The sequence below is a fragment of the Ailuropoda melanoleuca genome, chromosome 8 (assembly GCF_002007445.2).
Source record: "Ailuropoda melanoleuca isolate Jingjing chromosome 8, ASM200744v2, whole genome shotgun sequence".
Lineage (NCBI taxonomy): Eukaryota > Metazoa > Chordata > Mammalia > Carnivora > Ursidae > Ailuropoda > Ailuropoda melanoleuca.
Window position 1 is genome coordinate 117476741 of NC_048225.1, and position 26900 is coordinate 117503640.

At 37.5% G+C, this 26900-nt stretch overlaps 1 protein-coding gene across 2 annotated transcripts in view; it reads right to left on the minus strand.

Moving 5' to 3' along the window:
• The window catches only part of RAB3GAP2 (RAB3 GTPase activating non-catalytic protein subunit 2), a 96126-nt gene that overhangs the window by 23011 nt on the left and 46215 nt on the right, over positions 1 to 26900 (minus strand). For both annotated transcript variants that reach the window (XM_002920009.4, XM_034667202.1), the window contains 12 exons: positions 22502 to 22650; positions 21511 to 21590; positions 21274 to 21363; positions 19816 to 19955; positions 17659 to 17875; positions 16950 to 17093; positions 16649 to 16731; positions 16231 to 16295; positions 12830 to 12920; positions 10866 to 10993; positions 6557 to 6773; positions 6081 to 6178 (listed from right to left, as the gene is read on the minus strand). In XM_002920009.4, the coding sequence (XP_002920055.1) occupies positions 6081 to 6178; positions 6557 to 6773; positions 10866 to 10993; positions 12830 to 12920; positions 16231 to 16295; positions 16649 to 16731; positions 16950 to 17093; positions 17659 to 17875; positions 19816 to 19955; positions 21274 to 21363; positions 21511 to 21590; positions 22502 to 22650 (1502 nt within the window). The remainder of the gene's footprint in view (positions 1 to 6080; positions 6179 to 6556; positions 6774 to 10865; positions 10994 to 12829; positions 12921 to 16230; positions 16296 to 16648; positions 16732 to 16949; positions 17094 to 17658; positions 17876 to 19815; positions 19956 to 21273; positions 21364 to 21510; positions 21591 to 22501; positions 22651 to 26900) is intronic.

Below are 26900 nucleotides of genomic sequence, written 5' to 3' on the forward strand. Positions count from 1 at the left end.
GTTCAATGCCAAGCACCACACCCGTAAGTACTGGTGTTTGTGAAAACCTGGTGCTTTAATTCTGCAGGACCTTCATGTAAAAAAAAAAAAAAAGCTTGAAAATAAAAGGCTGGCTACCAATTTAAAAATATTAGTATAAATACTTCTCAAAAATGAAGAAGAGTAGGAAGTTGAAGTCGTGTGTGAAGAAAATTAACTTAGGAGAACAACCGAAGGGCGAGGAGATGGAAGTACTCGCCAGGCATCATCCCGTCCCATCCCAACAACCTCGTGGCAGGGACGGTCTCCCAGATTTCACAAATGATGAAAAGTAACTTACCCAGCACCATATAGCTAATGAGTCAGGACTGAAGTCTGAACCAAGATCTGCCTGATTCTAACACCTGTGGTTTTTCTCTTTAAAAAACTGCACGTGTATAGACATGTACATGTACACATAATTTGTACAAATAAACACACACTTTCAAAAGGAGTCTATTTCTCCCTTCTCTGTTCAACCTTCTTTCGTCTTTCCCTATTTCAGCCTCCTTTCTACCTCATCCTATCTGGAAACTTATTTTTCTTTTTACAACCAAATATGTGCTAACAACAATAAAGGCTAATGGTTACAGACAGCGCACAACGTGCCAAGCCCCTGGCAGCTTTCGAAGTAGAGCTATATAGAGAGAGCATTACGGGGGGGGTGTCACTGCTTTATAAAACTGGGGTCATATTATACCACGTGCATTCCACTTGCCACACAACGTTCTGTGTGGTCCACAAAATTTCGACTGACTTTATCCACTCATCAAGGTTATTCCCTCTCTTTTAGACCTTCTCGTTGCCTCACACAACACTGCTACTTATAACCACGAGCCAGGCTAAAAAGAATGAGGTGCCTGTAGAGGCAACAAAGACACTCCAAGATCAACTGGAAATGACCCCGGTGTTTGGGGCACACATGTACTAGGAAAGCAAATGAAAAGGAAATAAGGGGGGATGGGAGAGCTTATATTTTGGGTTCACTCCGATTAATTTTAGGCACAGAATATATGACCAGGGGTATTTGAAGAGCACACCAGGTTTCTAAACACACCTATGGGTTTAGTGTCTTTCAAAGCTTAAGTCATCTTTTCACCAGCAACAGAGTTTCAAAATGTTCAAAAAGATGGACAACCCAAAGAGTTAGACAAATTAAATGCCATGACCTGAGTCCCTCTTCATACTATAAACTCTTTTCTTCTCTCCAACTAAGCACTCCCCCTATCTACTACCACCTTTATTTAGCAAATTCTAAAACAAAAAACCCTAACTTTCCTTCTATCTCTCTCTAGGTCAGCCCTGTTTCTCTCATGCAACAACCTTTGCTTATTACCTAGTGGGTGCTCCTCTCTCTCTCTCTCTTTTTTTTTTTAGTTAACTTTAAAAATCCAATCAGTTATGCTTTAGTTAGCATGTTAAAAATCAGTGTGAAATAGAGGTTGCCATGGGAGCTATCAGAACACAATGACATCACTTATAAGCAACAGAAAGGTTTTTTTAAGGTTCAGGAAAAATTAAGGTAAAAGGAGAAAAATAATCAAAGAGGAGAATACAGAGATAACACCTAAAAACATACACATAGACACACATAACAGAAAAAGAGAGTATACAGAAGGTAACGATGTCTGTAACTAGTAAATACAAAAACATCCTTTCAGAACATCACAGCAAAGAATGTCACACTGTATTATTCACAATGTGGATATTCATATTCTAAACGTACACTATGTTATTTCACATATAAATGTCACATACTGACATATTAACAGATGATATCCGAGTATTAGATTTTTATTAAGAGAAACCTTGAGAGGAAATTTAGTTAATTCCTCTTTTCTAAGTCAAGCATATCTAAGACTTGGTAAAAACTGTACCTAAGAATGAAGTAGAAAATTCCATTGGTTCTTGGTAGATGCTTCTAATGCCTAATGAACTTTACTTTTTGCTAAGTATCCTCTTCCTGTAATGTTAACATCCCAGATGTTTTAAACCTTTCCTCAGCAGAAATGCTGGCAGATAGAACACGAAGAAGCCATCTGTTAGCCCTGTCTCTACTTAAACTTATTTTCTTAGTTTTTTGAATAAGCCTTATTTTCTAGTCTTTCCTAAAAACTAGGTCATTTTAGTATATGGAATTAAAACTTGATAAAATTCCAGTGAGGGTAATTATAGTTTTAAACATTAAATTATAGTTTTAAACATTTAAACATTTAAAAAACTATCAGGCTGCTGTCTGTGAATTACGCTAATATAGTAAAATACCGACTAAATCAAATTTAAGTTTTACAGAAAAATTGGAGGGAATAGTACATCTAGAAATATTTCCAAATTTAACAATATACATATATATGTATATGTGTGTGTATATAGATTATAAGGAGCAAATTTCTTCATGAATATAATTCCAATAAAACTACCATTAAAATAGTTCAGAAAAAAATAGGAAGAGTTAACATTTCAAATAATATACCTTTATAACACTAATATATTTTGCTTAAAGACTTAACACCTTTTACTCATGACTTTTATATGCCTATCTCCTAAAGTCTATTACTCTTTTAATGTAATACAATAGACATTTATTCTTTTTAAAAAACTATTTGAAACTTAATAACTTAGAAAAATGTTATTGGCCAGTATTTTCGCAATGGCACTAATTGCTTTGGGAATGAGCGAGCTGTAAGCAAGATGCACACTTACTACATGGGTACGCAAACCCCTGCACTTGACCTTCGCAAGGCCAGGCGGCTTACTCACGGCCTGAACGTGAGGGCTGCGGCTTCCTCTGATCAATGTGACCACAATGACCAAGCAGGCTTTTTAAAAAGGTGGTCTAATTGTATATTCAGTGTCTTACTTTAATTCTTGGGCTTTGTTTTTTGGTTTTGGGGGGACAGGGCTTGAAGAAGTTTCCCCTTCCCTTCCCATTCATACTATTATTTTCATGCTTTCGGTGAAAATACCTTATTTCTCTGTATTCAATGGTAGGATTTTAAAAACTTACACAATTGCTTAAAAGCATTCAGCTATTGATAGAATACTTAAAAAAAACCTAACCATAAAATATTCGTCTGAGAAAAGCAAAGGGAAAGTGACCAATCATTTGGAATGCATGAAATACAGTTTGAGTTAGATAATTTTTAAAAAGAATTTAAAATTATCACCCATTTTATAAATTCTATAGCACAATAATATACTTACAGATCACAGCTTTATGGATTTAAGGTAGTGAAATGTCCTATATATCACTTTATTACACCATTATATATATATACATATATATACATACATATATATGTATATATATACATATATATATATATATTTACAATAAAGTTCACCAATTTTAAGTTGGGGTGGCCAACACCATAAACACAGTTAAGAGCATCTTCATCTGCAAGTTCCCCTGTGCTTCCTGTAGTCCATCTCCAACCCCCACCCTCATCCTCTAGCAAACGCCCATCGGCTCTGTCACCGTATTTTTGCTTATTCTAGTATTTCACATAATTAACACCATACAGTAGGTAGTCTTGTTTCTGGATCTTTTCACTTAGTATAATGCTTTTGAGATTCAGTCATCTATTTATTACACAGTTATTCTGTGTATCAGTAGTTCATCCCACTGTACGGATATACCGTAACTACTCGGGTTGTTTGCACTTTAGGCTATTATGCATAAAGCTACCGTTAACTTTTTATTCCAAATCTATGTGAACATAGGTTTTCATTCTTAGGTAAATACCTAGGAGTGAGATTGCTGGATTTTATGGTAAACCTCTGTTCAACATTATAAGACACTTTTATTCCAAAGTTGTTGTATTAGTTGGCATTTCCATTAGCCATGCTGGAAGTTCTGACTGATCCACATCTTCATCGACACTCGGTGCCATCAGGAGTCTTAATTTCCATCATCCTCTTGAGTAAGAGACTGCTGGGTTTTATGTGGCATTTCCCCAACAGTGAATGATGCTGACCACCTTTCAGGTGACCATTTGCCATTTGTAAATATACTTTTTGGTGATGTGACATTTCAAATCTTTCACTTTCCTTATTGTATTATTATTGAGTCATATAAATTCTTTCATGTGGATTCAACTCATTTATCAACTATAAGTTTGAAAGAGAGGTTTGCCTTTCAGTTTCTTAACAGTTCTAAAACACAGAAGTTCTGAATTTTGATGGAAGTTCTGAATTGATCAATATTTTCTTTTATGGTCATGGTTTTTGTGCCCTATGAAATCTTCGCCTGAACCAAGCTTTCTCCTGTGTTTTCTTCTGTAAGTTCTGTAGTTTTAGCTCTTATATTTATGTCCCAATTTGAGTTAATTTTTTACATACGGCTTGAGGTAAGATTTGAGGTTCATTTTTTCCCAATGTTTCCTGAACCCCAGATTTAATGCAGACATTTTGATACTAATTAAACACAATATAAAAATAAGAAGTATTTTGTACTCCTCTTATTTCAGCATCTCAACTCTGAATAATAAGAAGTACCTCTTCTCAACTTTTCATTTTATAATAGTTATAGATTCACTAGGGGCACAAAAAAAATGCACAACAAAGTCCCACAGACCTTTCCCACAGCCTCCCCTAGTGATGACATCTTACACAATACCAAAATCAAGAAGTTAACGTTGGTAAAATCCATAGAGCTTATTCAAATTTCACCAGTAACGCATACACACTCATGTGTGTGTGCATGCAATTCTATCACAACTGTGTAGCTTTTCAAAAACATCACCATGATCAAGCACTCAACTATACATCAAGACTCCTTTGTGTCAACCCTTTGTAGCCACGCCCATCCCTCCCATCACTCATCCCTCACCCTTGGCCACCACTAACCTCTTCCTATCTCTGCAACAGTGCTATTTCATGACTGCTACAAAAATGGAATCACGCAAATACATGTCTTTCTAAGATGGACATTTTTCAGGGCGCCTGGGTGGTGCGGTCGTTAAGCGTCTGCCTTCAGCTCAGGGCGTGATCCCGGCGTTCCGGGATCGAGTCCCACATCAGGCTCCTCCGCCGGGAGCCTGCTTCTTCCTCTCCCACTCCCCTGCTGTGTTCCCTCTCTCGCTGGCTGTCTATCTCTGTCACATAAATAAATAAAATCTTAAAAAAAAAAAAAAAGATGGACATTTTTCCACCCAGGATATTTTTCTTGCAGTTCATTCAAGTTATTGTGTGAATCAATAGTTGAGTCTTCTTTATTGTGGAGGAGGAGTCCACAGTAAAGATGTACCACAGTTTGTTTAACCATTCACCCACCGAAGGACATTTGTGTAGTTTGCAGTTTGGGGCTATTATGAATAAAGCCGCTTATGAACAACCATGACAACCTATGCATTTAACTGCCTTAGTGCAAAATAACAAAGAATGGAATCTGTTTTTAAAGGATATAAATGTTCAATTAAAACAATACATGAACACAGTCAACAGTCTCAGAGAGGAGATTGCCCAGATCCTGGCCAAAATGTAAGGTGTTAGTGGGGATGTGAAAGAGCATGTTATGTGTGCACGTGAGGGGGTTAGGGTAAAGAGAAGGGAGGACAGCAGGGTCAACCCTCCACCCCCCATCCTGTGCAGAAGGGCCAACGTTTTGTGTTGTTGTTTTCTACCGAATGATTCTTTTGTTTTACATTTGTTATATCACAGAGACTAAACCCTAACTTATATTCAAAGTTTGTGAATGTTTGATAACAGTTTTGTATTGCTCTAAGGGAAGTTGATTTTGTTCTCTAAGAACTTTTTTACTTCTAATATGATCAATTTCACTGATGATGACAATCCACTATAAATCATGCATACATGTCAGATGCTAAATTTATTTTAGGCCAACCATGGAATATGCCCGCTAGAATTTATAGGGAATTAGAAAAATAAAACAGTATTACTCAAATAAATATGATGATTATAAATTTCTTTGACCACTTTTGGAAGGTTTTCATGTATGGTCTATGATATGCTTTGGACAATGGCTAAAAAAAAAAAAAAAAAGGACTGACACGTCTGGATAACATGAGCAGGGAAGAAAAGCGTGTAACAAGAAAGCTTACCAACAACAGCTGAGGACTAAGGCCAGCTGACTCCAGAGTGTGACACATATCCTCAGTAGAGCTTTCTCCATGCAAACACTTCCAAAAAAAGAAACTGCCTAGTAAAATAAAAGCAAAATGCATTAACCAATGGCTACTTAACGTTTGGAGTAACACTCTTCCTGAATTGCAATCTAGATCCTCAGAGAAGCAAACCAGCATAAAGAAAAGAAATTAATGTCTCAATTTGCTTTATTTTAAAGCAGAAGGCAAATCATTACATGTCTAACACTGTCTTTTTAGTATACGTATTAGCCAATAAAACTTTTATGTCATAGTGCCTATATATCCAGAGTATCTTTTGTTCACTGAAAAATATATATTAAATTCTTAGCTTAATTTTAAAAACAAACTGAATCTTTGAGGTGCTATAAACTTCTCCCAGGCTTTCCTCCAGAAGAGGCAGGATTCAAACAGCAGTTTATCATTCCACCCACCTAAAGCCACATACTCCTCTTCACTTATCTTCTTTATGTTGATCACATCTTTCTCATATTCTAAATATTCCAGGAATGTTTTTACAGGCAACACACCATCCTTATCATCAGAAAATCGGACTGTAGCAGTCCTGGTTTTTTCCTCTTTGTACTTCTCTAGTAATGCCTGGAGTTTAAGCAGTTCTTTTTCATCAAGCCTCAGTAACACAGCCAAGTCCTTAAAAAATAGAGGGGAAAAAAAAGGTTTGGAATATACCATGTCTCTTCCTATAACTCTGCCACAGGACTCAGCCCCATTCTCTGAAGTGAAATCCAAGACCAAAAGCAAATGATGACTTGTCAATTAACTCACTCGGCTTAAAATTTTACTCATCAATTCATGAGCTGGATGTTAAATAATCTGAACTAATCCTGAAATACTATATATTACTAAAAGTACCATTTTTATAAAATTTCTTGAGAATACTCTATAATCTTCTAAAATGTTTGAATTTTACTAAAATTGTATTAATTTAGAATCAGAAAAAAATTCCAAGTGTATCAACTGCAACTCTTGTGATTCTAAGTAAACTAAAGTAAAGGCCTATTTGAAATTGAATATTTATTAAGCAACATAAACACAATAAAATAAAAAATACTGGAAACCAAGCCTCACTGTATCTACACATATGTCCTCTATGTGGCTCTCAGGGATACAGAGGTTGAAAAGTTACAGATATATCCTGCCAGCCTTTCAAACTATCTTTACAGACCACACGTGCAAAAACATCTCCTGATATTACTATTATTTTTCTAAAGTAGGGATAAACATACACACACAGACATATGCTTAAAAGACCATAAATTCACCATAGCAAGTAAACATCCCCCCCAACATACTGTTGTTTTTAAAAATAGTAGTAAACTGCAGAATGCTATGAACACACACCAGTAGTTCAATGCTATACTGAATTATATGAGGCTTATATGAACTGCGTCCCACAGCAACAAAAAGGTCTCCAGACTTGAATTTTAGTTTTATATGCACAAGATTAGCCATTCAGCCTAGAAGCAGACTGTACTTTTTTTTGAAGGATCTAAACAAGTTCATAGCAAAATATAATTTTAATTCTTAAACAGTGCTTTAAAAGTCAAAAATAATTAGAACAATCAGCCAACTGATATTTTAAATTTTGTAATTTTTCTCTTATCTTTGCATACCGTATTGAGCTATCAAGTGAAAATGAATTCTGCAGAGGATTACTAATGACATATATTTAACTTTCTTTGGTGAGGTAGGAAAGTTTGGATCTTATGAAAAAAATTAGGCATCAAAGAATCTATGAACTATCTAGGCAATCCTGCAGACATCATTTAGTCAACTTGAACCTTATCGTCGTTTGAAATGATTTACACTGCTGCTGAAGTAGAAAGGAAAACAAAAAGATCCTGAAAAGTGGCTTTGTTGTTTATAATGGCAATCGCAGAATATTATAAAGACTGTTAAAATGCTTTATGAAATCTATCTACAATCCCAAGGTTAAAAAGGTTTTAGACCATTTTTTGACGGGTCATTTGTTTTTTGAGTGTTGGGTTTGAGAAATTCTTTATAGATCTTGGATATCGGCCCTTTATCTGTAATGTCATTTGCAAATATCTTCTCCCATCCCATGGGTTGCCTCTTAGTTTTGTTGACTGTTTCCTTTGCTGTGCAGAAAGGAGCTTTTTATCTTGAGGGAGTCCCAAAAGTTCATTTTTGCTTTTGTATCCCTTGCCTTTGGAGACATGTCTTGAAGGAAGTTGGTGTGGCCGATGTCGTAGAGGTTACTGCCTATGTTCTCCTCTAGGATTTTGATGGAGTCACGTCTCACACTGAGGCCTTTCATCCATTTTGAGTTTATCTTTGTGTATGGTGTTAAGAGAATGGTCCAGCTTCATTTTTCTGTATGTAGCTGTCCAATTTTCCCAGCACCACTTTTAAAAAGATTTTTTTCCATTGGGTATTTTTTCCCGATTTGTCAAAGATTAGTTGACCATAGAGTTGAGGGTCCATTTCTGGAGTCTCTATTCTGTTCCATTGATCTATATGTCTGTTTTTGTGCCAATACCATGCTGTCTTAGTGATCACAGCTTTGTAATACAGCTTGAAGTCAGGCAACATGATGCCCCCAGCTTTGTTTTTCTTTTTCAACATTCCCTTGGTGATTCGGGGTCTTTTCTGGTTCCATACAAATTTTAGGATTGTTTGTTCCAGCTCCTTGAAAAATGCCAATGGTATTTTAATAGGGATGGCACTGAAAGTGTAGATTGCTCTGGGCAGGACACTTTAACAATGTTTATTTTTCCACTCCATGAGCATGGAATGTTTTTTCATCTTTTTGTGTCTTCCTCAATTTTTTCTTAAGCGTTCTATAGTTTCTAGAGTATAGATCCTTTACCTCTTTGGTTAGATTTATTCCTAGGTATCTTATGGTTTTTGTTGCTATTGTAAATGGAATCGATTCCTTAATTTCTCTTTCTACAGTTACTTTGTTAGGGCACAGAAAAGCAACTGGTTTCTGTGCATTGATTTTGTATCCGGCCATATGGCTAAATTGCTGTATGAGTTCTAGTAATTTAGGGGTGGAGTCTTTTGGGTTTTCGACATAAAGTATCACGTCATCTGCGAAGAGAGAGAGTTTGACTTCTCTGCCAATTTGGAGCCTTGCAGTTCTTTCACTCTAACAGCCAGGGTATATGAGGCAGAAGAACGAATTAGTGATCTAGAAGATAAGGTGACAGAAAGGAAGAACGAGGAGACCTGGGATAAACTGCTAAAAGCCCATGAGAACAGATTTAGAGACGTCAATGACACCATGAAATGTTCCAATGTCAGAATTATTGGGATCCCAGAGGGGGCAGAGAGAGAGAGAGACGGCTAGAAGGTATATTTGAACAAACTGTAGCCGAGAACTTCCCTAATCTGGGGAAGGAAACAGCATTTGTGTCCAAGAGGCGGAGAGGACCCCTCCCAAAATCAATAAGAACAGACCAGCACCCAGGCATATAATAGTAAAACTCAATAATCTAAGAGCCAAGGAAGATATCCTGAGAACAGCTGGGGGGAAGAGACTTCTTAGGTAAGGACGGAGGAATATCAGAATAATGTCAGACCTGCCCACAGAGACATGGCAAGCCAGAAAGGGCTGGCAAGACATATTCAGGGTACTAAATGAGAAGAACATGCAGCCAAGAATACTTTATCCAGCAAGGCTGTCATTCAGAATGGACGGAGAGATAAAGAGCTTCCAGGACCAGCAGGAACTGAAAGAATATGTGACCACCAAACCAGCCCTGCAAGAAATATTAAGGAGGATTCTATAAAAGAAGATAGACCCCAAGAATAATTTAGACCAGAAATTTACAGAGACAATACATAAAAAAGATGTTAGAATGTGTAAGTGGTTTCCAGTACAGAAAGTCTTTCATCTTTCTGTTTAAAAATTTTTATTCACATCTGTATATTTAAAATAAAAGGTTTCCACTTCAAACTTGAATTAAGTTTCAGATACACCAGATAATTTTTTTAAAGTAACATCAGTGACTTGACAAATCACTAAAATCACTTAAATAATAATTTTCCTTTAGATGAGTGGAACACATGGACCCTGAAGGCAAGCAAACTGTCCAGACGGTTATCTGACAGAAAGAGAGGACAACCTTTATCTCTATTCTCTATTAAGGAAACTATTTCTCTGTATGAAAAGAATTTTGCATACATGCCCCAGAAATGAGCAATACTACATTGGAATGAAGATTACAAGGTACTGCCATTTTCTAAATGTTTTGCAGAATGAAAACACAGAAATTTACTATAATTAAATACTTCAATGTAAGACAGAATTTTTTTTCTTTTTTAGTATTTCATTATGTAGTAGACAACAGAACAAGCTGTATGAGTTTGTTCACAACAGCACCACAGAAAAACTGGTCTCTTCTGTTTGGCAAAACCTTTTTTTTTTTAAATTAAAGTTTTGCTACTTCAGTAAACTGAATATACTTTAATCGGCAATTCTTGTCCAGTTATGTTGTCAGAAGCAACCTTAAAAAATGAGTTGACAGAAACCAAATGCTTCTAGGATAGTGAAAATGGATTAACAATAAACTGTAATACCTTAGCACAAATAATATAAATTAAGCACTAAGGCACAGAGAGCCAGCAGGAGGTCTTATAAAGAAAATACACCTTTACACTTCATAAAAATTCTCAATTTTCTACTTCTTTACTATTAATTAAAAAATTAAAAATAATCAGAGATTATTTTGTATAATGAGGAACAGAATTACTTACATTATCCGAGAATGGTGTGTCTGAATGAAAATCAAGGGAATTTAACTGACTGACGGACTCATAAAGATGGAGTAATTTCAGTTTATTGGCACAAAACTGTAGCAATCCTTCGTCAATAGACTCAAGCTCTAAAAGGTGGAAGAAAAAAATACGTTGAAGAGATATATTTAACAAACTCATAAAAAGGTCTTTCAATAATATTCATAGTATTATATACTTCTCTGATGTTCTAGTCTATTAAATACTGAGATACTTCAGCTATAACAGATTACTAAGATAATTTTTCCATCATGGAAAAACATCCAAATTTTTAAATGAAATAAGGCACACTAGTAGCAGGGGGGCCCGGGGTAGGGAGAGAAAAAGAAAAAAAGAAAAAAGACAGAGCTATCTTAGCCTAATACTCAAATTTTTTAAAACATGATCTGAAAACGGCTTTGAAGATATTCTCCCTCACCCCATAATACATACGCTGCCTATTCTGCTCACAGACAGAGGACACACGAATAGAAAGCTGCCTGGCGCTTGTTACCATGGTTGTCAAAGACACCAGAATTCAAGCACAAACTCTGGACTGTAACGCATCTATCCTCAAGGAAGGCTGGCAAAGAGACCAAAGTACAATTCTACTTAACATTCTCCATCAATCAGGGATTTTTTTTTTTAAGATTAATGCTAGAGAAATACTCTCTATATAATACACTCCCACTATCATAATAATTTAAATATTTATCATCTAATATAAAACAACTATTCTTTTAAAAGGCAGGAACTTTATCTCCAAGAGCTGGTATAGCTACAATAAAACTTAGCATATTAAATAGGTGAAATTTTTAGGAATCTCAATTATGGGTAGAACTTGAAACTGGTGACGATTTTATAGAATTCCAACAGTGGTATTTGGTTTACTCTCAGCCCAGTGCGAGATAAATTCTGATTCAATATTTTGAGATTTTGGTAAAGCCTTGAGGGATGGGGGAGATTTACAAGCATACTATGCTTTTTAAAGGAGGTATTTCTAACAAGTTGTAGATACTAAAGAAATTCACTATTTTCCAAAAGTCAGCTCTAGATATGTGTTGAAAAAAAATCTCAACATTAGGATGCCTAAAGTCTTGAAAGGGGATATTATGATCTGTTCATTAAACCACTTTAAGTTGGCTTAAATATAAATATAAAGCTGGCTTTATATAATTAACATGACAAGCAAAAAGTCACAGCTAGATGAAGTCTGCACATCACACACTACAATTTAACTGATGTTAGGTATTCAGAATAATGAATTTTGCTGACTCAGCTGGATAGTTAAAATCCTAGAGTTCTTTTTCAGACAAATTTTGAACAGTAAAAAACAACCAGCAAACTCAGAACTAATAATTCATTCATGGTCCAATTTTGGAAGTCCCTACTGTTCATGAGGGAATGGAAGGGGAAATGTGGATTCCATACACTAACAGAATGTTAATTCAAAGTGTACTTTATTAAAATCATTATCTCAGTCAAAACAAAATTAAAGAATGTTGCATCTACAGAAATCGCTCTCCTGCCATAAAGTTAAATAAAAGACAGTGAAAGCAAGAAAGCCCAGCTGTTTCTTTGCAGACCACCAGCTAACTTTCTCTCCTCATGCTGCTGTCTTTCACACGTGTACTACGACTGTATCAGAATAACCACTTCTCACCATCCTATACTGGTGTCTTTCCTCACAGTAGAAAGATTTTAAAGAAAAATATTTACAGAAAGAGATAATATATTCAGAGAAAGCTCAGATGAAGACCAGCTGCATATACCAAATAGGGAATAAAAAAGTCTCCAAATACTAAAGGTATGAAATAAGTTACCTTATTTCTTATAGTATTTCCACAATGGAGTAACATGATGATATCATAAACAGGCATAGCTTTTTATAATCAGAATTAAAAAATTTGAAGACCAGAACTTCCAATCAGTACAAACCCTATTACCTTGATTTTTTAAAGTGTCCATTAAAGTCTGAGTGATGTTTCTAAGGCAGGAAAATGGTAATCGTTCACTTGCCAAAATGCTTTCCAAAGCCTAGAAGAAAGATATTGAGCAATTCTAACAATTACAAGGCAACAATTTTGTTTTTTAAATTTTATATTTATGCAGACACCTTCACTTTCCCAAATTTCCAAGGGAAGCTCCATAGTTAAGATGTTTTAGTGTACGTACCTAAGAAGGAGAGTGGCATCATATGTATTATGTAATCAATTTCATCTCATGCCCATTAGGGTGGAATGGCAAAAAGTCCAGACTCAGAATGAAACAACTAGAAAGCAACTGGTATTTAATAGAATGGCCAAGATGAAACAAGGACCACGATAAAGCCATTCACCAATAAGAAGAGTGTAAGTCTATACTCACAGCCATAAATGAAAAGCAGAGGCTGTTAACGTTGTGTCAGTGATAAAATCTGACAACAACTTAATTAGTGTTTAATGACTGCATTTGAGCATGGCCAGGTGAATATATGGGCCATGCAAGGTATATATATGCTCCCTACCTCACCCCATCTTCCTCTTCCTGCCCCTTCCCCAGGAGATACTTAAGAGCCTCACCACCAGTTCCAAAATCTCTCTTTATGCCTAAAGAAGCAACCATCGAAATCACCAATGGGTGGACACATAAGTTAAAGTTCATACTTATCCTTTCATATTATTAGCCCATTAAACTGGCTTTTTATTGATGAGAGTAAATAATTTCAAGAGTAGGCTGAGAATGTAGCATGAGACAAAGATTGTAACACAACCACGTGTGTGTGTGTGTGTGTGTGTCTGTGTGTGTGTGTGTGTTTGTAAGAAAAGGGTTCCGAGGGTGCCTCAAGAGGGTGGTCAAGCCCATGATGAGGCCACTACATGGTGGATATAAAGAAAGTGACTGAAAAATGGAATACACCCAGGAAAATGTAATTGTCTCTCTTCTGTCTACCATTACACAAGCTAGCAGCTGGCTTACCTATTCATTCATTCTTCCAAAGTCTAAACTGTTTTTTTTTCCTTTAGTGTTGAAAACACCTACACAACTTTCAGTATTAGCTTCTCCAGCAATTTTTATAAAATTCATAGTTTCACACACAATTCAGTAGTATAATTTTTAAGAAGGTCAAGAAGACAGTTTGTAGTACACTGAACTTTCCCAATTTTGTTGTTCCAAGATGTAAGAGAAGAAAGAAGATGGTATCAAAATGAGAAGCCTTGTTTGGGTTATAACCCTCCCTTTCTACCACAGGTTCTCTAAACTACCTCTCTTCAACGCCCACCTTGTTAAAGGAATGTCATCTTTCATAACTGAGACTTTGCCCTGAGGAAAATGAGAACCAATTAACCCTGTCAGTGGAATGGAGAACTTGATTAAAAGTTACAGGACTTGGAGGGCGCCCGGGTGGCTCAGTCGTTGAGCGTCTGCCTTCAGCTCAGGACGTGATCCCAGGGTCCTGGGATCGAGCCCCACATTGGGCTTCCTGCTCTGCTGGAAGCATGCTTCTTCCTCTCCCACTCCCCCTGCTTGTGTTCCCTCTCTCACTGGCTGTCTCTCTGTCAAATAAATAAATAAAATCTTTAAAAAAAAAAAGTTTCAGGACTTGGGCGCCTAGGTGGCTCAATCAGTTAAGTGTCTGACTCTTGATTTTGGCTCAGATCATGATCTCAAGGTTGTGAGATCGAGCCCCACATCAGGCTATGCACTGGGTGTGGAGCCTGCTTAAGAGTCTCTCTCCCTCTCCCTCTGCTCCTTGCTACCCTCCTTCTCTTAAAAAAAAAAAAAAGTCACAGGGACTTGCCTGTTCTACAAAATAAAAAAATATTTTTTTAAAAATGACTGCCACAGGGGCACCTGGGTGGCTCAGTCATTAAGCGTCTGCCTTTGGCTCAGGGCGTGATCCCAGTGTTCTGGGATCAAGCCCCACATTGGGCTCCCTCCTCTGCTGGGAGCCTTCTTCCTCCCCCACTCCCCCTGCTCATGTTCCCTCTCTCGCTGGCTGTCTCTGTCAAATAAATAAATAAAATCTTTAAAAAAAAAATGACTGCCACAGTAAAATAAAAGGGGATAAAAAGAAATCAATATTCACTAAATTCTCCCACATATCTAGCATTATTTTAGTTGTTGTGGATTATGAAATTGACGTATTTGGTGAAGTCCCTACTTGAAGGAACTTAAAAGAGGTAAAAAGAAAAAACTGGTGAGCTATGATTCATGCACATGAAATATTAGAGAACAAGTAGCCATTAGCTATCCAGTTCTGAGTAAAAGCAGAGTAGGAGTTCAGAGGCATCCATGGGGGCTGAAGTGCTGTGTAAGAATTTATAGTGAGAACCTGGGCAGCATTATGAGGAGTCTGGAGAAGAGGGTGCATGTAAAAGAAATCACAGTGAGTTGTCATATTAGAACCACAAACCTGGCAAAGGGCAACAAGTCTGACCATACCATGGGATGCTGAGGCTGTGGCGAACAGGCCCTCTTACACAGTCCGAGTGGGAACAAGTGGGGAATAACATACTTGCTCCAAGTATTTTGAGAAGCGATCTTTCATCAACTAGTACAGCTAGAGAAGCTCAGGACCTTACAATTCCCCTCTTGGCTACAAACTCAAGAGAAGCTCTCACATATGTGCACTAGGAACATAAAGATACGTAGTATCCTATGTACAAGGATAATTCACAGTATCACCGTAATAGAAAAACCTGGAAACAGCCTAAATGCCCACTGACAGGAGCAGCGTGAATCAAGTACAATGGCAGACGCAGTATACGTTCACTGTAGCTTCAAGCATCAACGGGGACGTCTCAAAGAAACATAACGTTGAAGGAATGAAGTCACAGGAAGGAGATATGGAGCACGACTCCAGTTATACAAAGTTTTAAAAGGCAGAAAACACCATCAATGTTTTAAAGGAGCCATACAGAAATAACACAACTATTAAAAGAAAAAGAGAGAGAAACAAAAAATTATGAACACTGGTTACCTTAGGAATAGGAGAAGGGGCTTGAGGAGGGATACATAGGGCTCTTCAGAGTTCCTGGTAACATTCTATTTCCTAAGGTGGGTGGTCACACACACGTGTCCATTATCATTCTGTAGTCTGAATATATGTTATGCATAGATGTGTGTGTGTGTTTCAAACATGCATACATGGGTATGGTAATGTTACTTAATTTTTTTAAAAAAGGAGGAAAGGAGAAAGAGAAACGGGAACTTCCATATGTGAACGTAAAAAGGATGCATGAGTAAAAACAGGAAAAGAGGTTAGCCTGTCATGTTTGGAGGGAAAAAGGGAAATAAGGACTTTCTTAAGAGAAATATGTCATAGCTACTCAGCAGGAAAGTTCACATTATTATACATACTTACTTGTTTCTTGGTTGCAGGATACTTAATATCAAGAATTAATTCCTTTATTTGTGTTTCAACCGAATCTACAAAGAGAAAATAAACCAAGGTAAAATTTTCACTTCTTGTTTACAAGATAAGCTTTATTCTGAAAGCTGAATGCATATTTGTAACTATCGGTCAATCTAAAGGACTTCTGGTTTCTCTCATATTATTGTTTTATTGTTACAAATTTTAACATCTCCCAAAGGACATGCCTCATATTTACAGAGCAATTCCAGTAAAAAATATACATGATTATTGCACCTCATCTTATTTTCAGGAGTTACAACAGCTCACAAAGGAACCAAAATATTTTGGTTGCTGCATTTAAAATATGTTATTAGTTTAGAAAATGACGTAAGAGTATGCATTATTATTTTTGCTAAAGGACACGCACCGAGGTTGGGAGGTCTTGTTTTCAGCAGGGCGGCCAGCTTCTTCACGAGGTGCATGTCCTTGGCTCGTTCGCACTTCTTGTCACTAAAACGATAAATACAACAAATTCTTACAGAATGTGAAATCACTTTCCTTCTAAGTCTGACACACTCCAACTCTCTTCTCCTTTGTATTCATCCTATTTAACTTTAAAGATACCTGTCTAATGAGAAAAACAACAACAACAACAAAACGGTAACTACAGAACAAAGAGCAAAATAAGGGATGGAAAAGTTAGCAGAGGGACACTGGATGAATCTTACCTCAGTGCTAAATGGAAAGGAACATTTACTGTTTTCACACTTCCAGACACTGGATCAACAAGACAGATCTGATAAGTCTGCGGCTGCCAACTCTGACTGGTAACATTATTTAAGCCCATTATTTTATAGCCAGGATACAGAAGCCTGGAGGAAATCGCAAACCAATACGGTAAGAATATTAGAGAAAAGGAGAAATGCCAAAAATGCTTTTATTATACTAGGGACTGCTACGTTATTATCAATTCAGGAGCACTAATAAGGCTTTAAATAAACACTAACTGATACCAAAAGCATAAGTAAAACAGATCCTGACTGGCAGAGTTCTGCCTTGTTAAAATGTGCTAGAAAATGAAAGGACAGTCAGGCCTATGTAGCAAAGGCAATCAAAGCCTTCCCTCACTTAACATCATCACCACGGGAATCTGGACTCTCCCCTCCTGAGCCGCCACAGCATAAGTAAGGGACAGGGACAAATGGCAGCACCACAGGTAACTTTATTAAATTCGGCAGCGTATCATGGCCTTTTCAGTAAGATTTTTTGTTATTAAATACTTAATCCTTAATTACATAGCAGGCACTCACAGGGAAAACCATAATAAAGAACACTGCAATTCTCAAACAACTTGCAATCTAATAAGTAGCTTTAACAAAGATTTGAATAAAAGCATTCCTTTTTGTAACCAGAAAAATGCCAGGGTTTGCAGCTTACCTGCAGTGCTTTCCCACATTGAAAGCTCCCACTCTAGGTCCCTGCTGTGTGCTCCACACTTCTAAGATTCCCCTTCTTGGTGCATAGATCACAAGGAACTGAGCTACTCGGCTTGGACCCTGAGTATTTCCAAAGGGGGAAAAATCCGCCTTTTCTGGTACTCTTTCGTGGAGGTCCTCTACAATTTGGATCCAACCGATCTGTGCATCTCGATACCCTTGGAGACCGAGGAAAAGGGAAGGTCATTCGTTAATCTAGGGTCGGTCGTAGCCTTCTGAAGCACTCTGGGATATTTTAGTGAGGGCTTTAAATTATAAAAGTACGTTACCTTTTAGTATGAAATATCTTAAACAGAAAAGATAATAATTATAATCAATACTGAATCCATTACCAAGCATTATTAAATCTCAGTATTTTGTTACATTTGCTTCTGATCAGTTTCTTTAAAAAAACCAAAAAAACAAAACAGATATCGTTACGGCTTCATGAGTACTCTTCCCCAATCCCACTCTCTCCCCTCCTTCTCTTTAAAAAAATTCTCTTCCTTTAAAAAATCTGGGGAAGGGGGCGCCTGGGTGGCACAGCGGTTAAGTGTCTGCCTTCGGCTCAGGGCGTGATCCCGGCATTATGGGATCGAGCCCCACATCAGGCTCTTCCGCTATGAGCCTGCTTCTTCCTCTCCCACTCCCCCTGCTTGTGTTCCCTCCCTCGCTGGCTGTCTCTATCTCTGTCAAATAAATAAATAAAATATTTTTAAAAAAAAATCTGGGGAAGGTTACCAGGTTTGGATTTTAAATAAAAGTCCAATTAAAATGTAAGAGAAAGATGAACTTGATTTCCTGCTTGTCAAGTCCCTTGGTGCTATGCAGACAGGGAGAATATGGTGCAAGGTGGTGGCAGCAAGCCCCAGCCTATGAGAGAGAGATGTAGCTAACACCGTTCTCCATCTCAGCAGGGCCCTTTCCACACGCAATTGACCCCTTTTTTCCAAATATGGGGGAAAACTGCACCAGCTGCAGAAGGAAAAGCAACAATGCCAGCAGCAAGATCACTACAGTGGATCTGGACCAGCTGATATACCTATGTCTTCTATATTCTGGAAAAGTCTTGCTGAGAACCACCCTTCATGTAATTTCAGAAGGAGAAACGATGTATCTGCAGCACTAAAACCTATTTCTACAGACACTTAAACATATAACAGGTAAACACTGCAGGAATTCTCTGGCAAGAATGTGACAGTGATCTCAATCTGTCCAGAGTAACTTAATGTCCTCAAATCCATTATTCCTCACATTGCTCAGTACACACCAGATTGCATCATAACTGTGGTTTCTAACAGTAGTCTGTGCTGACATATTACTATTCCAGATGATTCCAAAATATACATTCTCCCTTCTTCCTTGGTCAAAGAGGTTTTATCTTTTTCAGTGCGCCTACCTACATATTTTCAAGTTAGATATGACTATGTGACTAAGTCCTGGTTAATGCACTGTAGAAAAAGCTTGGCAGGAAATAATCTTCACAGTGGACTGGATCAGTTGGTAGTTCTTCTCCTTCCTTTCTTCCTTCCTGGAATGCAGACAAGAAGGCTGGAGGTCCAGCAGCCATCTGAACCATGAAATAACCTTGAGTGGGGAAGTTCGAGAAGTGAAACTGGGTTCCTGAGGATGTCCTGAACTTGGGTCTTTTATTAGCGGCTAACTACAGCTCCTAACGGATTCAGCACCAAGAAACTTAAGTAAATTGATAAAAGCATACAGATGTGGAAGTCAAGTCAGCAAAGATGGGTTTTGCCATCGTTAGTTTGAAAGACTTAGCATTCTAGATTTGAAGAGAACATCTGACTTAAATGTGACCTTAGGAAGTGGAATGAATGTAACGGGCAAGAAACTGACTTCAGGAATTTGACAATGACAGTGAGAAATGAAAAGTACACAAGGAAGAGATTAAAAGGGCCTATAAGGTGATCAAACTTAAAGGATAACTGACTACTAGATCAAGCGTTACTGACATGAGTTCATGTTAAAAAAAAAAAAAAAAAAGGGCACTAAGAACTAAGCAATGTTGTTCACCAGAAGCTAAAGGATGATAATACTGCTCAACTATTGGGGTAAAAAGCAAATTAACATTTTTTTCTGGATTTTTACAAGGAAGTACCTTTCCACATGCGTATTGCAATTCCTCTAGCTACATCCAATAAAATTACTCTGCCAAAATCATCTGTTACTGCTGCCAGTGTGTTACATGGAGACAGACATATACTTTCACCATGGCGTCTAGAATCTGGAAGTCCAAATCTAATTTTAAAAGAAAATAAAAAGCTCAAATCAAAATCCAATCTAGAAAAAGATGACAGAATCATGAAATGCATAAACAAAATAGGCCAAATTTGTTTTTATATAAAGAAATACAAACCCTGCATGGATTAAGAATTTATTACCTAATCACACCAGACATTTTGCAACACAAAATGCATTAAGAAGTTTCTTCCATTATAAAATAAAAACACCGAAGTTTTATTTCATAGATCTTCTATATAGATATCCAATCTTATATTTTTAGAGAATATCAAATATAACTATCTTAACTCTTATACCATAGGAAACAGTACCCTCACAACCAATTAAATTTTGGAATACGTGGCTCCTACACAGGCATCTTTTGTCTAAGTTCATATTTCTAATCTCTTCTTTCTGCTAGATATCATATCCTGCTGACATCACTGTATCTGCCTGAAGAACTTCCCCTCTTCTAAATAATTATTTCTCGTATGTTCTTGGTCTAGAACCAATCTTACGGAACTGTAAGACGAAAGGAAAGAGGTCCTACGAAAGGAGCAGGTGCGCTTGCTGGGAGAAAGTCCCTGAGACAAGGTGCCCCAATGTTGTTAATCTATTTGGAAGCACAGAGCCATCTGGCTTACTTCTTGATTGTTCAGTGAATTTAGAAAATATGAGCTGTTATCATATTTCTTAAAAAATGAAAAAAACCTCAGAGGATCATCTTCGATAAATGTTAATAGCACGATTAGTTATATCTCTTGCTGAAGAACATCTACAAGGCGGGGAGGGTTCTGTTTCCCTTCACGGTAGGGTTCTATATTAGGTAATAAAAATGATTTAAAAACAAAATCAAGCAAAAATCACTCTCTCTCCCCCAAACCTGACAATTACGCTATCCTACAGCACAACTAAAGTAAACAAAAAAGCACAACCCTGCATTCTGAAGAGTGCTTGAATGCATGGGACTCCTTGTTTTTACGTTTTTTAAAGAAATCACTAAACACTTTTTAAGTTTATAGAGCTTACTGACAACCTAAGCTCTTTAAAAAAATTCAACAGCTCTCACAAAACAAATTCTCTTACGACTTAAGCTAAGGTTATAGGTATTTGTAAAAAAGCACACTCGGCAAATACACACTGAGCACCTACCATAGGGGACAGGGAGGCAACCGTGAACAAAACGGGCAAGAACCACTCTCCTCCTGGAGTTTATACTATGACAGGAGTGCCAAAACCTCACACGATCGACAAACCAGCTAAGCGCACCGGAAGACCGGGAATTTAACAATTCACTTTTTAAAGTAGGAAAATCGGAGGAGTGCGACAGACTTGCCTGACAGCTAACGGGGTGGCTGGTTCCACCTTCGGTTTCTGCTTCTGCACGGCTTCTTCCTCGTGCTTGCTCTTCCAACCAAGCCAGCCGCTGAACAGAAAGAAAATGGGGGAATAAAACCAGCACTCCCAGCATTTTAATGACCAGACGACCAAAACAGAGGTCAAAACCCAGCAGATAATTGTACAGATAAGCAGATAATACAGATAACTGTACACCGGATTGTGATGGAATTACCTGGCAGCGTTAAATAAAGCAGAAGTGAGTTTACTCGCGACCGCCAGCGCCACATGAGACAGTAAGGGCTGTGTGCTCCCCTGGAAAACAGGACTCGTGAGGGAGAACACTGAACAGCTGACAAAGAAACAAAACATGCTTTCTACACAAGGCTTACTTTTAAAAGTTCTGAAAAGCTGTAAAGCCTGGACTAGCAAAAATACTCAGCATCTTTCAGACCCTATAATAAAAGCTTTATTTTCGGAGGTAGCAGTATAATCAAAAGTTTTAACTCTACAGTTTAGCAGTAAAATCGCTAGTTGTCTATTTTGTGTCTTCAGGATTTCCCTCCTTAAATTGTAATTAATTTAAAAAGTTTAAACTAGGACATTAAGATGGCATTATTCTAGCAGGGCTATGGATTTCCTATCTACACACAACTGGCTCCTGTCCCTCTTTTTTTTTTAATTTAAATATATATATTTATATATATATTTTATATAATATATATATTTTATATAATATATATATATATATATTTTTTTTTAAGTAAAGAGATAGTTTGGACAATTCTGAAAAGGCTGTTTTTTTTAAGCGAGAAATAAGAGACACCAAGTCCAGCACCTAACGGTCCCCTATGCTAGGAACCAATTTCCACCACTTACATCAACCATACTCAGCAGCTTTACAACTCCTGATTTACTCAAATCCCTGGTGGGCCGACATTCACAACCCTGAGCTGCTGACGACTGCATCAATATTTGAAGACAAATCACCTGTCCAAGAACCTGGGGCATCAGAAACAGAGAAGTCTGTTTTACGCTGACTTTAGTTCCTTCTCAGTTCACCCAAAAAATTTAGAAGAAAGTCAGTGGAGACTAATTTTAGCTTCCAATGAAACTTAGAAATGCAAATTGCTGAATCTTTCTAAGGCTAACTCACAATACCCAATTTGTAGACAAGTTGAAAAACCAAGAGAGGCCTCACTCATGATCAGTGAGGAAACTCTTACCTCTAAAGCATAGAAGAAGCCGGTAAACGGATTGGACCCGACAGTGATATATTGTGACATGGCGGGTGGACTGTTTTTAATTGCTGCGTTAAATCCACCTATATTGGAGGCAGTCTTCATTTGGTCAAAAGGGGACAGAGTCATAATACCTATTTTAAAACAACAACAGCAACAAGACGAGCGGAATGCTTAAATTTTTATGTCAATTCCATTGGAAGACACAAACTGCTTAGTTTTATTTAATAGATAAAAGTCATTTTTAAAACCTACAAAATCAATGTCATAAAATATTCATAAGATATTAAAAGTGCCATCTAAGCCATAAACTACTACAAAACCAAAATTTAAATATTAATTTTTTAACAGATACAAAATTCAAACAGTACAAAAAGTATAGTCTGCCTAGATCTCCTGGTATCAATCAGTTCTTAGAGGCCCCAACTGAAACAGTCACTTATGCTGCTTTTCAGAGATGTTGTACATACGTAAATGACAGCACACCAGGTAAATGGATGTGTGCCTTATTTTTTTAATTAATTAAATAGCAAATAGACATGCCTCATTCTTCTCAATCACTCAGAATATTCCACTGTATGGCCATACTGTAACGGATCTGACCTACTGATGGACATTTAGATTGTTTCCCATCTTTTGCCACTACAAATAATGCTGCAATATATCTCTCTGATATGTCTTTGTGCACCTATAGAAGTCTATCTGTATGGAAAATTCTTATAGACAGAAGTGTGGGCCCAGAGGGGATCATGTTTTGCAAATTTTATTAAAAATTGTTATATTGCATTCCATAGGGGTGGTGCTAATTTACACTCCCACCAAAAAGGTGAGAGAGCACCTGTGCTCCCATATCCTTCCCAACACAGCAAAAACAAACACTTTCAAACCTTTACTTTGTAGTCCAGAAATCCCCAACCTTTTCTAAGGAAGAGTTAACTTTTTATTACCCCAAGGCTCTAAGAGCAAAAGCAGACAGACTGAATGCTGGCACCCACATGCCTATGTGGAGTAGCAGAGGACAACCAAGGTCATGTAAATTCACCTGGGTGGCAGGGAGAGAAAGACAGGGGAGAACAAGCTTAGAGATCTAGGAAGTAAAGATGTACTGCTAAGATTCCAACCTATGTGGACTCAGGCACACATATGGTACCTGGGTACTCATACAGTACATGAAGATACCCAGTTGCGAAGTTCTGAACCCAAAGACACTGCAGAATGGAACACGAGTTATCTTAATTTTCATATATAGGTGTTGCCTCTACTTTGCCTGCAAATGGTCAAAAAACACATTGTTCCTGAAGAAGATTCCTGGGAAAGGAAATACTTTTAGGTAGTTCATGAGCAAACCATTTGCTGGATTTAGGATTAAAATGATCGATAACTGTTGCAGAAGTTGGACTATGCTGAAAGATCTGAATGCCTGGCTCACATTCATGAATGAATTCATGATTCAATATACAAAATGTTTTTACTACATGATAAAAATTAGCATAAGTTTGAGCCTGACTCTACCAGAATGAAATCAGAGGGTGAATTGTGTGGCATATAAATTGAAATTAAAGCTTTAAAATAACTTCTCTCCATACTCCCACACGCTATAGGTGAGAGCATAAATTGCTACAAGCTATATCCAGAGGACAATTTCCCAATATGTACCCAAAATTTTAAGCTGGTTTATTCTAATTTATTCTAAAGAGATGTCTGATCAGTTCTTTTCATCCTTACCACTGTGATCTTCCCTTTCCCACAATTTCAGTTATCCACTTTCAGTGCCACACACGCCTCAGAACCTGTTGTCAACTCCATAGCCTTTGAAACTGTTTCAAGCGTACCACCTTTTGACGATCACCTCTTAGCTTTCCATCTTACTGTGGTAACCCCCGTAATAATTCCACAATTTCATCAAGAGTTTCATTAATCCCACTATTTACTCACTATCAAGCAACTTCTGCATTCACTTCCCTTCTTATCTGGCTTAGATTTGTGTTCCATCATAATCATTCCCTTGCAGACACCTACAATTGCCCTGTGTCTCTCTCACATACTCACCTGGCTAAATCCTAACCTGGATGACCTAAACTTGCCGCATTCTCTGATGTTTACAGCAGAACAGTCGATCATTGCCAGGAAAAAAAAATACACCTGGGTTTCAGAGTAAGGCTCTCAAACAAATGGGCATCTAAGACCAGCCCCAAATCCTACTGTCCTCGTCGACCCCCAGCCCCCATGCCACTCCTCTCCTAGTCTACAGCTTGCTGACTACACCCCCGTGCTGTTGGCTAACATGCTGTCCTGCTCTCTGTGCTGCACCAAGTGGTGGGATCTAGAGCACTGGCGTCTTAGCATCATTTCTCACTGACTGAAGGTAAATGAAGATACAGCTTATTGACAGCCCCTCTTGCTCCCACCATATACTTCCAATACACACATATTTCAATTTTTTATTAAATTCACATTCACTGTTTTCATTAAGAATGATGTAAATATTACTCACTGCTGAGACAAGCTGCCTACTGTAATTACATTTCCTTAGACGTGAGTTTTTTTGTATTTCCTGAACATCTGAGGCCTTTCCACACTTTGACACACCTTAGTATAAATATTAACATAATTTATATTATAAATTATAATTTACGGGTTAAAAATACCTATTAAAACATAATATTTATATAACTAGAATACTAATTTGATATGTGATTTATTAAATATTAAACTACTGAGTATTAAGAATTAAATATTAGCATTATTAAAATATTTATATTAATTTAAATCTTAATATAAATTTCCATAAAATCAAACTCACTGGATAATTTTCTAGGTCTATTATAGTGGCTAACGAATTATTTTAACAAAATAATATTTGAGTAGAGACCTGAATGAAGGGAGAGAGAGAGCCATGTGGCTACCTGGGTAAAACTTTCCAGGCAGCAACAATCACAAGTGATTTCAAGTGGGAGGATGCTTGGTGTGTCTCAAGAACAAGGAGACGAGCATGGAGGAACACACAGAAGGGGGATACTAAAGAAGGTATGGTAAAGGACGTACCATACACCAGGCAATGTCAGGCATGGTACGCCTCTGTAAAGCCTTTGGATTTTATCAGGAGTAAGATGGGAAGCCACAATAAATAACACTTTGTGCAGAAGAGTGACAAAAACATGATTTACATTTCAAAAGGATATTAGCTACTAACCAGTGAACAGATTTTCAGAGAGGGAAGAAAGGAAGCAGAAAGACCAGTTAGAACATTTTTTCCCTCAATAGTTCAGTCAAGACATGACGGTGGCTCACACCATGGCGCTAACAGTGATGGAGATGAGCAGTGGTCAAACAGGTCTACCGTGCAGGAAGAGACAAATGGGAAGCTTGATGAAAAACATGAGAAAAAGAGGGGTCAAGGATGGCTGAGAATCTTTCGGTGTGAGCAACAAGTGAGATGATATAGAAGAAAAAAGAAGGAACAAGTTTGGGGGAAGAAATCAAGAATTCTGTTTTTGATATGTTAAGTTTGGATACCCAGGTGGACAAGTTCATAGGAGCTGGAAAAGGAATATGAATTTTAAGGAAGAGGTCAAGACTGGACATAAAAATGGAGATGCTGTGATACAGTATCTTGTTCTTGTGTTTCTAATTTTAGAAAGTAAGGGTGGAAACATTTCTTCTTCGACCTACTCCAATCTGGCTTTTGTCCTCACTGGTCCACCTAGAGTGCTCATATCAGACTCAGTGAAGAGCTCTATGTTATCAAATCCAATGGACCTTCCTCCTTTCCTGGATTCTATGAAGCATTCCACAGTCAACCACTCCCTCCCAAATTTTTATCAATGATCTGGACTTCTTCCCTAAACTTTAGACATGTATGTCGAACTAACTACTTGACACGACCATCTGAATGTGTAATTGTGTCAGAAGTTAACCTGTAAAAAATGTAACTCCAATCTGTCCACCTCAAACCTCTTCTTATTCTCATTTTAGTACGGTCTGATCATCCACTCATTTGCTCAAATACAAAAACTAAGAAATCCCTAAAATAAATAAAATAAAAACTAGGAAATCCTTGACTCTTTCTCTCATTTCTCAAATCCATCCCTCTCCAAGTGCAAAATATATCTTAATTCTGTCTACCCCTCTCCAACTCCACTGCTGCCACCATAGGCAAAGCTGTCATTCTCCCTTCCCACAACGAACTCCTTCCTAGTCTTCCTGCCTTTACTTTTTACCTTACAAGCCTCTCCCTAAGCAGCAGGTCAGAAGGATAATTTTAAACAGCCCATACCGAGACTCCATCAATGACATGCACCATATTTAGAACAGAATCCGAACTCCTTATCCTATGTGATCTGACCCTAGTCTACATCTCCAATCTCACCTTGTCCCGTTGACC